Source organism: Nansenia antarctica, assembly GCF_963989245.1.
Source record: "Nansenia antarctica genome assembly, chromosome: 10".
NCBI classification, from domain to species: Eukaryota; Metazoa; Chordata; class Actinopteri; order Argentiniformes; family Microstomatidae; genus Nansenia; species Nansenia antarctica.
The window spans coordinates 18,010,114-18,026,834 of record NC_137680.1 but is presented as its reverse complement, the minus strand read 5'-3'; the positions used below and the strand labels follow the sequence as shown (position 1 = coordinate 18,026,834).

Genomic DNA, 16,721 nt, shown 5'->3' with positions numbered 1-16,721 from the left:
TTTTTTAATCGTCATTATCATTTACTGTATATCAGTCTTGTTTGTATTCCTTTGATTGCTTTCTCCATCTCCTTGTGTTGTGTTTGCACTGAGCTGTGCACACTTATCTTTTTAGGGTCAAAGAAGAGCAAAAGCCTCAGCCAGCACAGTAAGTAACACATTACCCAGAGTGCTCTAGGCTTTGACACGTCTTCCTGTTGGTTAGTACCCTGTGCTTCATGTGGCTTTCTCTCTATCAGCGGGCCTTGCCCCTCCTCCCTTGGTATCTGGCTGCCCCCGGTGTGTCATCTGCATTCTGATTGACTTGCTTGTAAGAGAGCTTCACGCAGCTTCTTACCTCATCCACATGTGGACTGGATGCATCTATTCTGCTACCTGCATTTTGATCAAATCTATCAATAAAAAAAAAGAAAGAGGCGACTTTTGATCTAATCTCTACATGAAATGTAAACATGATGACTTAACATTCCTACTACACTCCTATCGGCTGAACATTCGATGCAATTCCCATTTCCATTGGCTGTAGCTTTCCCGCTTATCTCCTCTCCTTTCTCTGTTCTCTGTTGTTGTCGTTGTTCTCTGTGGATGTTCCTCTGATCGCCGTTCTCCGCTGGTGTCTCCTCTCACTCTTTGCTGTGATGACAGTGAATGTCCCTGCTGCTTCCACTCTCTTTCTAACCCTTGCTGGGTCTCTTGCCTTTAGAAGAATTAAGGTCTCACGACCATGTTTTTGTGCGTTATTTCTTTTCTATGGTGTTTTGGTCACATTGTTTGCTTATTTGAACAGGTGGTTTCCCTTTAGCGGGATCACTGAGCTGGTAAATAACGTTCTTCAGCCGCAGCAAAAGTCCCAAAATGAGAAGGAGCCTGACGCGTAAGTAAGACGTGACAACTGCTAACCCTTCCTAGTGGGCTTCAACATACCATACTGACCAGTGGCTGAGCGTGACGTATGTTTGACCTGTCAGGGACTACAGTACCCAGAATGCAGTCAGATTTTTAAAAAAGATTTATTTTGTCATGAAAATACATTACCATGCTGTAACAACTTTTTTGTTAGGGTTTTTTGATTACAACTGATAGCCTCTTACATTTGGATAGGGCTAAAACAGTACATGGAGGACATTATTATTGCAAAGGGATTAAATATATTTGCCTAATGCCCTGTACTAAATGTAATTACTTAATTGAAAAGTGTGACATCTTAAGGACCTTTTGCTTTCATTTGACTGGGAGATGCATGACGTAAGAGGCAATAGACACCATTAGACGTCCAGGGTCTCAGTCGATCAGTCTTGATACAGTATGAGGAGTCTGTCAGACGTAGAGTGGAGTAGAGGGGTTCATGTTTCTGGCTGCTTGTGCATGTGCTGGTGTGGCCTGAGGTAAGAGGGCTCAGATATGCAGGCGTGGAACAAAGAGCAGCATATGATTACATCTCAGCTGTGTCACCCATGTTTGACCATGTTTGATCGAGAGGAGATGCCTGCTGGGGAATGGGGCCCATTTACCAGCTGCCTGCCTGCCCTTCTAGTACTGCACCTGCCCCCCTCTCCCTTCTCTCCTCCCTGCCTGCCTCTCCCTTCCCCACTCTCTCCATTCCCCCCTCTCCCTGCCCCCCTCTCCCTCCCCCCCTGCCTTCCCCCCTCTCCCTTCGCCCCTCCCTGCCCCCTCTCCCTTCTCCTCTCCCTTCCCCTCGCTCTCCCTCCCTCTATGCCCCCCTCTCCCTTCTCCTCTCCCTTTCCCTCTTCTTTCTCCTCTCCCTGCCCCTCTCCCTTCGTCCCTCCCTGCCCCTTTCCCTGCACCCCTCTCTCTGCCCTCCTCTCCGTGCCCTCTCCCTTCTCCATTCCTTCCCCCTACCCTGCCCCCCCCCCCCCCCCCCTCCCTGCGCCCTCCCTGCCCCCTCTCTCTAGCCTAGCGGCTGGGCCCCGAGTGCTGGAGGCCTTCCAACTCTGCCGTGTCCTATCTCACGGGCGCAGGTGGAGTTTGGATTACCTGTTCTGTTTTGTATGTAGATGCCAGGAGCTAGGTATGAGGTATGACTTCTGTTTGGCCTATTAATGGCAAGTTGAACCACAACAGCATGCAAGCCAGGAAGCTTTGTAGACTCTTGATATAATGGATTGCTACACTGTCCTTTATTCAGACACAAGGCTGAATTCTTTTTTGAAGAATGCAGAAAACAAATATACGACTTCAAATGAATACTTCATCACCCGTGTCATCCCAGTCATTGAGGAGGTTCATTAAAAAATTAATTGTGTTTGTGGTGTAACAGGCATCACGCTACCACGCTGTCACGCACTCTGACCTCACACAAGTCTCGAACCTGCATTCTCTGTACTGCCAACACATGTGACCTTCAGCGAAAAACCCGATGTTAACCAGCTGTAACTCCGGAAAAAAACGAACCATTTGATGGCGTGGGTGGGGTTATCTAAACTTGAGGAGTGAGTTTAGTCATCTCAACCTGGTTAAACAGGTAACAAGAACAACTAGGCCCAGTTGGATTGGATGGCGTAGATTGAGGAATTCACTGGGATTCGGTGCAGTGTAGTAGGTCAAATTATGAGACTGATTGTTTTCGAGGCCTGCAAGGCAAACAGGCGCACAGAGAGAGAGAGAGAGAGAGAGAGAGAGAGAGAGAGAGAGAGAGAGAGAGAGAGAGAGAGAGAGTGCGGACAAGGTGAGGACAATGTGAGGACAGCTCAGGGCAGCAGTGGCCTGATACTGCAGAGGTGATGGGGCCTCATAGTTCATCTTGGATGGCAGCTCTCTCGTGACCCTCTCTCCACCGAGCATTTGCCCTCTAAACAGCTGACACTGTTACCCCACATGCTCTGTACTTCCTAGATATCAGAAGACTAATATAGAAAATGTGACATTGTCATTTTTCCTCCTCTTTTTTTTATTCCTTTCCCGAAATCAAAGCCATTGGTTTACTTTGCTTTTGAGTCACGCGTAGCACAGTTATCAAGTCCTCCATCAGTAGACGAGATGGTGGTGTGTGATCTGTTAAACAAGACTATGGCAGTCCCAGTGCTTAATCTCTGTGTTCAGTAAATGGTGAAGGGCTGTGACACAATTAGCCCGTTAATCCTCTGTGGGTACGGTGCGCGGCGCGCGGAGAGAGGTGCCAGCCGACGCTCTATCTGATGTTAAGATGGCAGCGCGACACAGCGATAATCATCAGGGCCACGCCACAATTACATTTGGGATCTAAAGGTCTGTTTGTGGGCGAAAGGAAGCACGTTTATCACTAACACCAAAGCATGCGGTAAAAGGATAGCGCCGCTCAATTATTCAGAAGGCTAATGAATGTTGCAGGGGATATGTGGGCCGAAACCAATTCTAATCGCCATATTATGAAGTCAGCCAGTGTTTAGTTTCCAAGGATATGCCCGATTGACATGTGTCATACAAAATGCATGTCGGTCCATGCAGGTCTGAGGTAGCGTTTCTGGTCTCCTCTGGTTCCTGCTGATGGGTCCAGTGTGGCCTGTCTGGGCTGGGCTGGCAGGATAGCAGTAGTCCTACAGTATATAGTATACAATATATCATCATGTATGACTACACATATTTACCTTCCAGTCTGAAGTTGTATCCAATGCTAATGATCGTACATTACATGACAGGATCATCCAAGTATTGAATAGGATCTCTGGCGTGGGAGATCAATGTTCAATATTCAACAATGATTTCTGTGCTGTGTCATGGTAGGAGCGGTAGAGGAGGTGTACAGTATATGACGTATTTTTCCTTTGTGTGTGCGAATAGAGATTTGAAGGGCTGTATTAGCTTACGGCCAGCCCTGAAATAGAAACACAGGTGCAAATGATTCATTAAACGCTGGGGAACCTGAGAAAGTGGAATTAAGTGAAGCTCTTAAACTTGCAAAGCAAACTCGATACGCACCTCCTTGGAGTAAGGAGGGGTGCTATACCCCAGGAAGAGCTAGGCTGCAGAGGCTTTCCAGCTCAACGCTTTTCAAGCAGGAATAATGTTGATCCTTTTAATCCAAAACGTCCATAATGTACTGTACTAAAGGTGTTTAATCAACAAACCAATCAGGATGAGGCTTTCGTAGTGACTGAACATATTGGTTTAGAAGAGGATGGTCACCCCTAATCTATTTTGTGTTTACCAGTATTTCGAGGCAATGTATTCTATTTCGGTACCAGCTGTGTTTGAAAAGTCAAGAGAGTTGCGATATGACGGTACAATATGCAATATAGAAAAACACATCTAAACAAACCAACCCTGAAAAGAAAACAAACCAGCCTGTGGATAGAATGGATTGTTAGAATCCATTGTTGACGTTCCAAACAAAACAGGGAAGAGCATGTGCAGGGGCGTGGCGTGGGGATAGGACACTGCCTGGGGACACACAGCTTTGGTTCTTACTATAGTACTGTATGTTGGTCTACTGTACTTCAAATATGTACCCACCACTGGGCAGGTTCCTTCGGATTCAAAGCCGCTTCTCTCGAACAACCCAATTCATACTCTTCAGAGTGATAATACAAGTCCACAGAGGTCAGGCTGCATATAAAAGAATATGGAGGTCAGTGTTCTATTGAATAGGTCTGTTGTGACAGTCCAGCACTGATTTAGAGCTTCCTGTGTCCCTGCTTAAGACAAAAGGCTGAGGAAATACTGATGCAGGTATACAGTATGTTCGCTGGTTTACACACATCATTTATTTATATATGTGACACGGTCTGGTGAAAAGGCCCGGATGTCGGAAATTCCCATGTCGCGCAAATGACCAAATACGCATATTACCCAAATTTGCATATTACGAAAGAGCCCACTCGATATAACAAACAACAGTTTTACGATCACTAAATACTTGTAAATTGGATTCATTGTATAGTCTGCCGTAGGCTACTGGGTAAGTGATACATGGCTTGTAAACAAACTTTTTAGGACGTGTTCAAAAGCAAGGATTTTATGATCATCTAATTATGTGTAGTTCTGTGTTTTTAGCATGCTGATGTTCTATCAGCATGTTGTGATGTGCTAAACATGCAGTTAGATGTTCATAGTGATGTTTCTTCTTAGCTGATAGCTATTAGCAGCTGTTTTTGCGTGTGTTTTGATTCAGAGCAAGTTTCTCCGCTATTTGGTTTTAGGTGTACCAACATTCAAATAAGCATATATTCTTTATGTATTTTCAGATTTCAATGTATGACACACCATTTGAAAGTTTACAATCTGTAATCTGTAATATGTAATCACTTTCATAATCTGGAAAAAAACAGAAAAATTACCTTGCCCTACTTGAGGACTTTTTCACCAGACCCATGTCACATATTACGCCTATCCATATTCTAATTGTAACACGATCAGACATTGTGAAACAGACACACAAATAAACACTATGGCTACACATTATTAGCCTACTTGACACAGAAGTGACGTCTATCCAATGATCGGGAAATCTGGAAATATTTACAGACCATGTTTCTTCTTTGTTACACAGTGATTGATATAACAGGGCCAGGAAACCTTTACACAATCTAGTATGGATAATTACACTAATCTTTGTGGCAGTGAGCTGGGTATCACACAGGGAAATGATTACAGACAGGAACACATATTTGAAGCTTATATAACCGTATACTGTCACAAAGGCATGTGACTGTACTGAAAACATGACCACGTAACATTGAACAATGTGAGTGCAATTTACAGAGCATTAGACTATTGTGTTGTGAGTTCCCCACCATGCTGTACTGAAAACAAATTCCACCAACCTAGGTTGTGTGGCAATAAAAGGAACTTGTACAGTATCTTGTCATGCTAAATATAAATGACTATCTTGGAGAAAAACATACTAATATGGATACTAATAAGAGTATAAAGGAAGGGGAATACCTCCTAACATGTCACATTGATCTGTCTTATTTTACCAAAACCAACCAACGCTGATACAATTATACAAATGAACATACAGGTATTGTTGGATGGTTCTTATGGTATGAGAATATGTTTCTTTTTTAAAGGGATCACACAGTTCTTCTAATAAGGCTGGTGCAGCACCATAGGAAACCACCTGCATGTCCTGTACTTGTCCAGGTTACTGTTCCTAACTTCTATCCTCTCTGACCCTCACAGGAAGTTGCACCAGCAGTTTGAGTCCTATAAGGACCAGGTGAAGAAGATGGGGGATGAAACTCCGCAGACTCAGGAGCAGAAGAGCGACACCCCCACCTGCGGAATCTGCCACAAAACCAAGTTTGCTGACGGCTGCGGCCACCTCTGTTCATATTGCCAAACAAAATTCTGTGCACGGTGCGGAGGACGAGTATCTCTGCGGTCAAATAAGGTAAGGACACGTATACATGTGTGCATGCATGCACAAGCACTCACACACACACACACACACACACACACACACACACACACACACATACGGTACATAATTATAATCTATAATTTAAACTATTTTCAACTTGACATGCTGAATCTATCATGCATGTTCCTGATATTGTAAATAAGCCTCTCGACATTGAAAGATACATGATTTCAAAACATATGATGTCTTTTGTAAACCCATGAGTTAGCATGAGTTACTAAAAATGTGTATGTAATGATTGTCCTCTTGATAGATTATGGGAGACAAACGGTTTAGCACACCTGTTTTAAGTGTTTTGGGGGGTTTCTTGACATCCCAAAATAGCCTGAATTGTCCCTCGATTATTATCTGAAATCCTAGTTTATGAAACATTTGGGTGAAATCAGAGACTGGGCATGAAGCCAGTGAAACAGCTCATCACAACAACACATCTCTCCGCTTGTCTGTATCAACTCCAATCAATGTCTATAAGAATGAGACACTCTCTGCATGGCTTTCCTTGATTCTGTCTGTAATACATTCAGTGAGGTATCCGGAGGATGTATTGATCGGTGAGGGTCTTGATTTCCGTTTAGAGGGTTTTACTTTCAGTTCAACATTTTCCCCACTAGAGGGAGCTTTTATATCCCCTCGTCACAAAAAGCCACCAATCTAATACTGTAGCTTTGTGGTATTGTATTCCATTGCCTCACTAACCTTGTTAAATCCCTCCTAGGCTCCAGCTTTTAGATTGCTAAGCTTTAAATGATGAGCTTGAGTGTTCCTATTTGGTACTTCCGCCCCAATCCTCACTATTGGAATGTGTCTAAGTATACTAATGTTACTCACAACAATTTTTCTCCCTCCTCTTTTTCCTCCCTGTCTCCCATTCCCTTTCCCCCTCTCTCTGCTGCATTCCTGCTCTCATGGAATTGCAACAGGAGGACAAAGTGGTTAGCAAATCCTTTTCCAACTTCTGACGTATCTTGGTGTCTGAACACAAGCATCACCTCGCTCATGAAATGCTTTGCAGACTACGATATACACATACAGTGGCTCAATCAGAAATGTATAGGGAGTTCTGCAGATAATTTTGATCAATCATGTCTGTGAGTCAATCATGTCATGTTTAGGGACAGATCAACATTGATCATGCATGTGAGCATATACAGTAAATGCAGTTTTTATTGCACTGCCAGATTCATATTCAGGTCAGGTTGTGAAAATGCTTAGAGGGATGGTCACTGGTACCAAACCTTGTATTGATCTATCTGAACACAATCAAATAAGGCTGATATTGCATTGTAATGGAGTTAATTGTGTTGTATTATTATGATGATTTTACTGAAATACTATGCCACAACATCTGAATACAATGAGCAATTAGCTAATTGTAATTAGGGTTACGACACAGGGGCGACATTGATCCACCAGTACCTCTGTATCGCTTTTGATCCATATCCAGGCTGTCACTTCCTCATCCTGAAGCGCTGCATGGAATGTAATTTGGGGCCTGTGATAAACAGAACGGTAGAGACGACTGACAGAATGACCAGTGCACCAGGGGCTTGGCCATCCTGTCATAATTCCCCGGACAGAGCTGCTGAACCAGCAGAGAATCCACCCGGTCGTCCACTGCCAAGGCCTGCCATTGTTGTTGATAGATAATGGGGTACAGGATCAGTTTCTGAGTACAGATGGTGCTGAGTAACGATGGTGGCAGCAGGTTTGCGATGAGGGCAGCGGTGATGGCAGATCTGCCTTGGGATGTGCCCACTGTTGGCCTGTCCTGGTCTTGGCCATGAAAAGACTCCTGGTTCACTCGTTTGTTGATGTGTGTCCATGTAGCCGAGTTGAGATGGGAATCTCACTCCTCAGGGCTCCATCCGGTTGCTATTTTTTTCAGTGGCGTACGTAGCTGGTATCCTTCAGGTCGTTAGGAGAAGCGATACTGTTTGTAGCCTCTTGACGTCTGTTTCATAGACTGAGAGAGATACAAAGTGTGTGTGAACGCTCCTCTCTTCATGGCTACTTTCAGGTTTCGTATCCTGCTGTAACTGAGGTCAGTGTGATAAGAAGACAGAATGGTGACATTTGAATTGACTGGGCTGTTTATTTTTATTTATTTTTTAGCCACCAGTTATTTTAAATTGGTGCTGGAATATGGCGTTCCTTCAGCTGACCGCTAGGCTCAACTGACCGGTTGACTCTAGTATATGAGAGATGAGAGACTGGTGCCTTACACCCTGGCCGGGTGGGGGTGGGGGGTGGAGTCGTGGGCGCGGGGGGTGGTGGTGGGGGTGAGGGATCAGTTCAGTAAACAGACAGTTACACTCTGGTCTAGGGCAGAGGGGCAGAGGGGCAGAGGGGGAAGGGGGGCTAGGTCAGTTCAGTAGGTGTGCTGTCTGGGCTGGCCACTGGTGACACAGACACTGCCTTCCCTGTGTCTGGTTGCAGAGCCCAGAGCCCCAAGGGCCAGCTGGCCAGTGGATTTGGTTCCCAGACAGGGCTGGATGACCAGATTCTCTTTCAGCCCAGTGAGGCTGATGTCACTGCAGACCTGCTCTGCTCTCACGATGAGTGGCCCATAGTCCCTCTTTACACCTGAAGCCCCAAGGACAGTGGGGGTAGTCAGTGAAAAAAAACATGGGAGGGGGGTGATTATACAATAGCTAGTTAAATCAGACACATTGGACTCAAAGTTTGTTTAAGTTAAGACATTCAAACTGCACTCTCGCGATCTCAGCAATGATAAGTCATAGGAGATTGTAGATAGTTGTAGTTGCAAATTAGCAGAGGTGTACTGCTCCACTGTGAACAATTGGGCACAGTTCGGTATGCCCAGCTAGGTTGACTGAAAGCTTGTATGTCAGTGAAAGAAGTGGTGGTGAAATCTGTCCTTTTTCCATCAGTATACTCTTTCCTCTCTCACAAACGGTGACAGCGGTGGCGAGAGAGATCTTGTTCTGTGAAACGGCATCAATATTTACAAGTCTCAGTGTCTGGGGCAGCTAGCAGAGCTGTTGGACATCGCAATACGATAGGAGAGACTGAGAGTTATAGAGGCAAATGAAACAAATGTTTGAGCTGGACCTAGACTGAGCTCTGAGAAACAGATGTGTCCCAACTGATTTAAAACAAAAACTGATTTGATATGAATGATGTCTAAAGCCGATTGAGTGATTACGATATGTATAAGATGAATATTTTTGCTTGATATTACAGTTCACAAGAGGTGAATGTCAATCTTGTTATAATGTTAGTCTCCTCAGAGAGGTCATGTAGTCTTCTGAGGACCTTTACATAGACAGGTCAGGTGGCCAGGTTGCAGCCTCTGCAGATTTGACAAACGTTATGGATAATTTGGGAGAAATAGAGGGAGCCTTTGAAAGTCCAACTGTGTGTCAATTTTCTGAAATCCCAGAATCCTCCATGTAGCAGGAGGACTGTTCACCATTTCCTCTGATGTTCTTCACAAAAAGGCCTTAGGAAATCAACCGTCTCCTGAGAGTAACTCATTCGTGATTAAAGCGACTTTTGAGGACATCATCACATGTGCTCTTGGCCCTCAGCTTTGCTTCCTTTGCTACAAAATAAGGAGGACTGTATCTTTCCGGAACCTCTTCAAAGTAGAAGTCATATTCAAGTGAATAGCATTGTGTTGTGGCGCATCAGAAATAGCTTTGCGAGTCCCTCCGTGTAACATCACACATCGCGTTTCTCTGAGCCCAGTCGGGCCGCGCGGCGCCGCAGGGGGACGTAGCTGCATCTGTGATGAGCTCCAATAAGCTCCGGTAGCGGGAGACTCACGCCTGCATTTATTAGTAATGAGGACTTAACTAATAATACAGCGGTGGTAAAAAAAACATGATTGCGCGCGTTTGTTGCTCACTCTTTCACCTCTTTACCCCTCAAGAAGCTGTGACAGTAGCAGGCTAGCGTTTTTTAGCCTTTTTTTCTCTCCATTCAAGATTGCACGGCGAGCTTAACCGTGTGGTTTGAAGCTTTGAACGGGGTTGTGTTTTTCTATTTGACGGCTGGGGCAAGGATTTGGACCGCTGACGCTTCAAAGAATTTAGACAGAAGGATGTTTGGAGCACAGGACTGGACGGTGTTATTTGCAGCGTGGACAAATGACTCTGATTATTAGCATCGCGTAACCTTCACGGTGTTCCAGCACCAGACCGGCTGTGGTTGGAGTCGGAGCTGTCCGTGGTGCTGAAGGTCGGAGCTGCTACTTCTGAATCTGAAGCACACAGCCGTCAAATCCTCCAGACATTACAGGATTACAGACGCTGTTTTTCTGCATGGACATGATGTTTCCTGTCGGTACCATGGGTAAGATTTGAACGGGATTGTTTTTGCTTGGTTTCACTGCGATGTGTTCACATTAGTCGAATGTTGTTGCAAAAATAACTGCATGTAGCCTACAGTATTTCACTATGTTGTTATTCAGAGAATGTATTTTAATGTCGGTAGTTATTTGCCATGATATGGCATCTAAACATTTTGTTTATTTTTGTTTAACATGTTATAAAACATCCTACTAGGCTTTACAATACTTGCTGAGAGACAGCCTAAATATTGTTAATGATATTTTAATGTAGAGAACAATTTCTGGCAAAGTTTTCAGTTCTATATTAACTCAGTTCTATATGAATGAATTTTGTAATTCTCAAGATGTGAATTGGTGAGCAGTGCAAACATTTCCAAAATTGCATGCCAAATGATTAAGTGCGACGAAAATAGATTTTGGCTGTAATAATATCACAGTGGTGTCAGTTTGGGCTTATAGAGGGGTCTAGGAGGCATCTGTCATGCCTCTCTGAATCCCCTTTCTCTCATCTCTAAAGCCACTATCACATTTCTGTCTCTGAACTTTGGTAAAAAAATAATAATATAAAAATAAGGGCATAAATATGCATCAAGACTATTATTATTACCGCGGCACACTAAAAATAGAACCTCATTAAAAAGTAATGCTCCACATGCCAGCCAGTATTTGAGCATGTGATTGTGGCTCCCCTTTCATCCTCATTTATTTCATGAAAGTTATGAAATGGCCTATAAAGAGCTTCTTAATGAGATCTACAGACACATAGAAACAGAGATATAGAGGATATGTCATGTATGTGCTAAATAGAAATGGCATGTTATATGGAGAAGACAAACATGAGTGCAGAATGAAGTGTTAACATATACTGTAGAATAGTTGATTTCTGATAAGTTAAATCTTGGTTTAAGTTAAGTGCAGATAACCTGTGCCAATTCTATTTGCATTTGTTTTAAGGAGTGGGTCACTCCATTCATAGTTTTTGCAGTATTGGATAGAGAATGGGGAGAAAAACAACAAAGTGTAAAGGGTATGTCAGCAGGGCATGAGCCGGATTAGAACCCATGATTACATGGGCATGTGTGCGCTGTATGTTATGGTACTAGATCACTGGACCACCCCCAGGTCACAACATGTCTCATTTGTAATATCATTGTGTGGCTGATATTTTCATGACTGTTTTTCCTCACTGGTCTATTCCCAAACCATGACATGAATCAGGAGTTGATTGTTCATGTTTTCATACCTACCACTTGTTTTAAGTACCAGCCTCTGTCTCCAAGCCAATATGTTCCCAGAACACTCCTTGAATAATGAGTTTTTAATGAGCAATTAAGTTCAGTTCAGGTGAGAGAGGGAAACAAGCAATATGATACCTATGACAGTTCATTCACCGCTACATGAATATTTGACCACGCACATCTCTCTTTAGTGTGCGCTATATTGCTCTTCTCTTTTGTTCTCAACTATGACCAAGATCACTGTCACATCGTGAAGGTTATGGATGGATTCAATCTGAACAAACTCATGATAACTGAAAACAGACATATCTTTTGTCAACAGAACAGTTGGACTCAGGGAATATTCTCAAATAATATGGTTCTAATTCTGCTGATACGTCATTGCGGTATTTCATTTTTTAACATGAAGTTCACCTTGACTGTTTGCAGTTTCAAAATATCATGCTGATGCAATTCGCCTCTAGTGTTGTGACGGCAAGATGTTGTAGTGATGCTTTGTGGCCACAAGAGAGAGCTAAATGACTAAGTATACTGAAATACTGCATCAGCACCAAAGAAGACGATTGCTCGTCTCCTCTCTGGTAACTTTGATGTAACTCCACAGGGTTGACAGCAAAGCACAGCCAAGCACAAAATGTGAAAGCTCAAGGCTGCACTCTATCTTAAGGAAGTTCCATGCAAAGCAATAAAGATACATTAAAAGGATGGGAATATATATTGCACATTGGCCACCAAAAGTACGACGCCACTTTTGTCATACGGCAGCAAAGTTCAACACTGAATGCTGCAAATTTTCGATCGATTTTATTGATTCAATATAGAGTGTCTCAAAATGGAAGACCTAGCTTTGTATGTGAGTGAATTTGTTTTTTTTAGAACAATTAGAATTACTGATGAATGTACTCTGAGTCTGAAGAAACACATTAGATAACAAATTATATATTGATCTAAACTGCTTGCTGTTTCTTAACCTCAATGCATCACTTCCGATAGCACATACAGTATAGTGCATTATTGTTTCTCCACTATACACTACGTGTGGAATGCTAGGTTTTTAATTTCTATTTTTGGGTGCAGGTTCAATGACTATGAAATGTGCAAACACAGGGAGAAATGGCCCTGCCTGGAGGGGCCCAACATCCCTTCCCCCGGCCCCCCTCCCCCAGCCTGCACTCAACCGTGAAGAGTTAAGCTGAAGGGAAGCAGGGTGCAGGGAGGGCGGGGGTGGGTGGTGGGGGGTGGGGGGCGGCAGTCTGGCTGCAGTGAACACACCTCTGGCTATCACAGCTGCTTGACCTGTGTGTGTGTGTGTGTGTGTGTGTGTGTGTGTGTGCGTGTGTGTGCGTGTACATGTGTGTGCGTATGTGTTTGTGTGTGTGTGTGTGTGCGCGCGTGTCCGTGTGTGTGTATGTGTGCGCGTGTCCGTGTGTGTGTGTGGTTTAGGGAGTATTACGAATGCTACGGTAGCCTGTATGTGTCACCCTTGTGATCTCTGCCACATCACGAGATGGACTGCACATTCTGGGTGGAGACACTGCTTGTGTGACGAGAAAACCACCCATGTGACGTGACGTTTTTGTTCCATCTGACACTGATGAGACTATTGGATTAGGGATTTGCCTACTACGTATTAACGAGAAACATTGACTCCGAAGCAGCTAAACAGTCACCTTTACGTTAAACCATCTGTCCTATTTTTGATCGTATTCACGTGTTGTACTGTCATCCACCTTATCTTTGGAGGCGTGCACAGATGTAGCAAGTCATAGGTTGGGAGTCGGAGGCTTAGCCTGCTCAGCATTCATTTGGCCCTGTATGTCTTCATGGCCTGTTTTGGAATACTAATGTGCTATTAGGTATGCGCTGATGAGATAATAAAAAAAAAGAACGAGTAGGCCTATGTGCAGTCTGAAGCTCGGGAACGTGGTTAATTATTATTGGCAGATTGGAGAACTGCACCGCCACTGACTCTATGTTAATTGCACTTGTGAGGGGTAAATAAGTAGGTCATGCCTGATGTACAGGCCTCTCGCTATCTGTGAAAGATCTGGGCTATGTTAAGATCTGGGCTATGTTAAGAACTGGGATATGTTAAGATCTGGGCTATGTTAAGAACTGGGATATGTTCATCAGAGAACTGGGCTATGTTAAGATCTGGGCTATGTTCACCAGAGAACTGGGCTATGTTAAGATCTGGGCTATGTTAAGAACTGGGATATGTTAAGAACTGGGCTATGTTAAGATCTGGGCTATGTTAAGAACTGGGATATGTTAAGGACTGGGCTATGTTAAGATCTGGGCTATGTTAAGAACTGGGCTATGTTAAGATCTGGGCTATGTTAAGATCTGGGCTATGTTAAGGACTGGGCTATGTTAAGCAGAGAACTGGGCTATGTTAAGAACTGGGCTATGTTAAGATCTGGGCTATGTTAAGGACTGGGCTATGTTAAGAACTGGGCTGTGTTAAGAACTGGGCTATGTTAAGGACTGGGCTATGTTAAGGACTGGGCTATGTTAAGGACGGGGCTATGTTAACCAAAGAACTGGGCTATGTTAAGAACTGGGCTATGTTAAGATCCGGGCTATGTTAAGATCTGGGCTATGTTAACCAGAGAACTGGGCTATGTTAAGAACTGGGCTATGTTAAGGACTGGGCTATGTTCATCAGAGAACTGGGCTATGTTAAGGATGGGGCTATGTTAACCAGAGAACTGGGCTATGTTAAGAACTGGGCTATGTTCAGCAGAGAACTGGGCTATGTTCAGCGGAGAGAGAGATTGCAGTAATGAAGAGGATGTGTGACTGGTGTCGAGGTAGCGGCGAAGCCTGGGGCTGCAGGAAATGATCTCTCTCATTGGCTGAAGGTGGTAAGGTAGACAAGACTCATTGGCCTTGGGGGCTTCGGGGGCTGACCTCTAACATGATGCTGCAAAGGTTATTCATTGGTCTTCGGTCCACCCCGTCACCACAGGTTACATAAAACAATAATTCTTCCCCCCCACAACGCTTTGTTCATGTGAAGCGTTCTGATCACAGAGGTGGATGGTCTACTGATGGATCGTCCTGGTTAGTGGATAGAGCTACATGTAAAGGACGATCCTGACCCGCTTCAGGATCGTGGTTGAAAACCACCACTTGTACCAGGGGAGGCTGGTGGAGGTAGAAATCGGAGGACGGGCGCTCATTGTAATGGATGGAATCGAATGAGTAGTGCTATCGAACACGTGTGACGGTTTGATACCGTTCCGCATTCCATTCCATGCGTTACCATGAGCCCGTCCTTCTACCTCCACCGGCCTCCGCTACTCTGCAGCTGCCAGTCACTGGCCTGCAGCCTTCTGAGACACACATGGACGCACAGTGACCCTGGTCTGAGACACACATGGGTAGTGGACACACATGGATACAGCTTGGTGACATGTTCACATGGACAGGGCTTGGTGACATGTTCACATGGATAGGGCTTGGTGACATGTTCACATGGACAGGGCTTGGTGACATGTTCACATGGACAGGGCTTGGTGACATGTTCACATGGACAGGGCTTGGTGACATGTTCACATGGACAGGGCTTGGTGACATGTTCACATGGACAGGGCTTGGTGACATGTTCACATGGATAGGGCTTGGTGACATGTTCACATGGACAGGGCTTGGTGACATGTTCACATGGATAGGGCTTGGTGACATGTTCACATGGACAGGGCTTGGTGACATGTTCACATGGACAGGGCTTGGTGACATGTTCACATGGACAGGGCTTGGTGACATGTTCACATGGACAGGGCTTGGTGACATGTTCACATGGACAGGGCTTGGTGACATGTTCACATGGATAGGGCTTGGTGACATGTTCACATGGACAGGGCTTGGTGATATATGATACATTCTAATGCTTTAGTCCTCATGTCGATATCCGATGTAATGACTCCAGACTTTTCTTTTGAAAAATGTAAATACATTTCCGCGTTGTTGAAAATCAATGACACATCGCTAGTCAACTAACACAGCTTGTTTTGTGAGCCTGCTAACTAGGTAAAGTAGTGTTATAGTTAACTAGGTAGCAGTGGGGATTACTCACCCAATCCGTTGTGTTGCAGTATTTTGGCTTGACTAGCGAGTTTGTGTTGTGATTTGTATTTCCGTAGTTCCGTGTTTCAAAAGAAAAGTCTGAACATTTTGATTGGTTGCCGACATGATCGGACCAAATGATCAGACTGTGTCACATATGTTCACATGGATAGGGCTTGGTGACATGTTCCCACAGGCAGAGAGAGAACGGACGGCCCCTTTACTTTGGCACTTTGGATTTCACTGAGCCCCGCCTTCAAACCAGGATATGACATGGAATCCTCCCCCTTTTATTGATTGATTGTTTTTTTATTATTATTTATTTGATTGGATGAATATAAATTCATAAAGGTGAACCAAGTTGTAAACAACATTATACATAGCATGTTATATACATTTGCTGTTCAAAAGGCTTGGATTTCTTCTGTGTACTATTGAATGCCGGTTCTGCTTGAATAGTGTCTACTTTCTACCTACATTTAGAGATTGGAGACTGTGATGTTGTCGAATGATTACATGGAACATGTGTCATGTGAACGCTGTGTGTTTAGAGGTTATTCAGTACGGACAGCTGCGGTGGTTAGAGGAGGGAGAGAGAGAGAGAGAGAGAGAGAGAGAGAGAGAGAGAGAGAGAGAGAGAGAGAGAGAGAGAGAGAGAGAGGGCAGTTGAGCTGCGTCTATGGCGGAGTGATCAGGGCTTCTGTCGGTGCCTGGATTTATGAGGCTAATGTGGTGT

General features: G+C 44.3%; 1 protein-coding gene across 4 annotated transcripts in view; it reads left to right on the top strand.

The window, feature by feature from the left end:
* Positions 1-16,721, top strand: part of rims2a (regulating synaptic membrane exocytosis 2a) — a gene marked incomplete at its 5' end in the record, with an annotated part of 141,406 nt that overhangs the window by 18,769 nt on the left and 105,916 nt on the right. For 2 of the 4 annotated variants that reach the window (XM_080540274.1, XM_080540273.1), the window contains 3 exons: positions 116-148; positions 788-874; positions 6,121-6,331. In XM_080540274.1, coding sequence (XP_080396400.1) covers positions 116-148; positions 788-874; positions 6,121-6,331 — 331 coding nt within the window. The remainder of the gene's footprint in view (positions 1-115; positions 149-787; positions 875-6,120; positions 6,332-16,721) is intronic. The other 2 variants (XM_080540280.1, XM_080540275.1) reach the window with 1 other exon arrangement.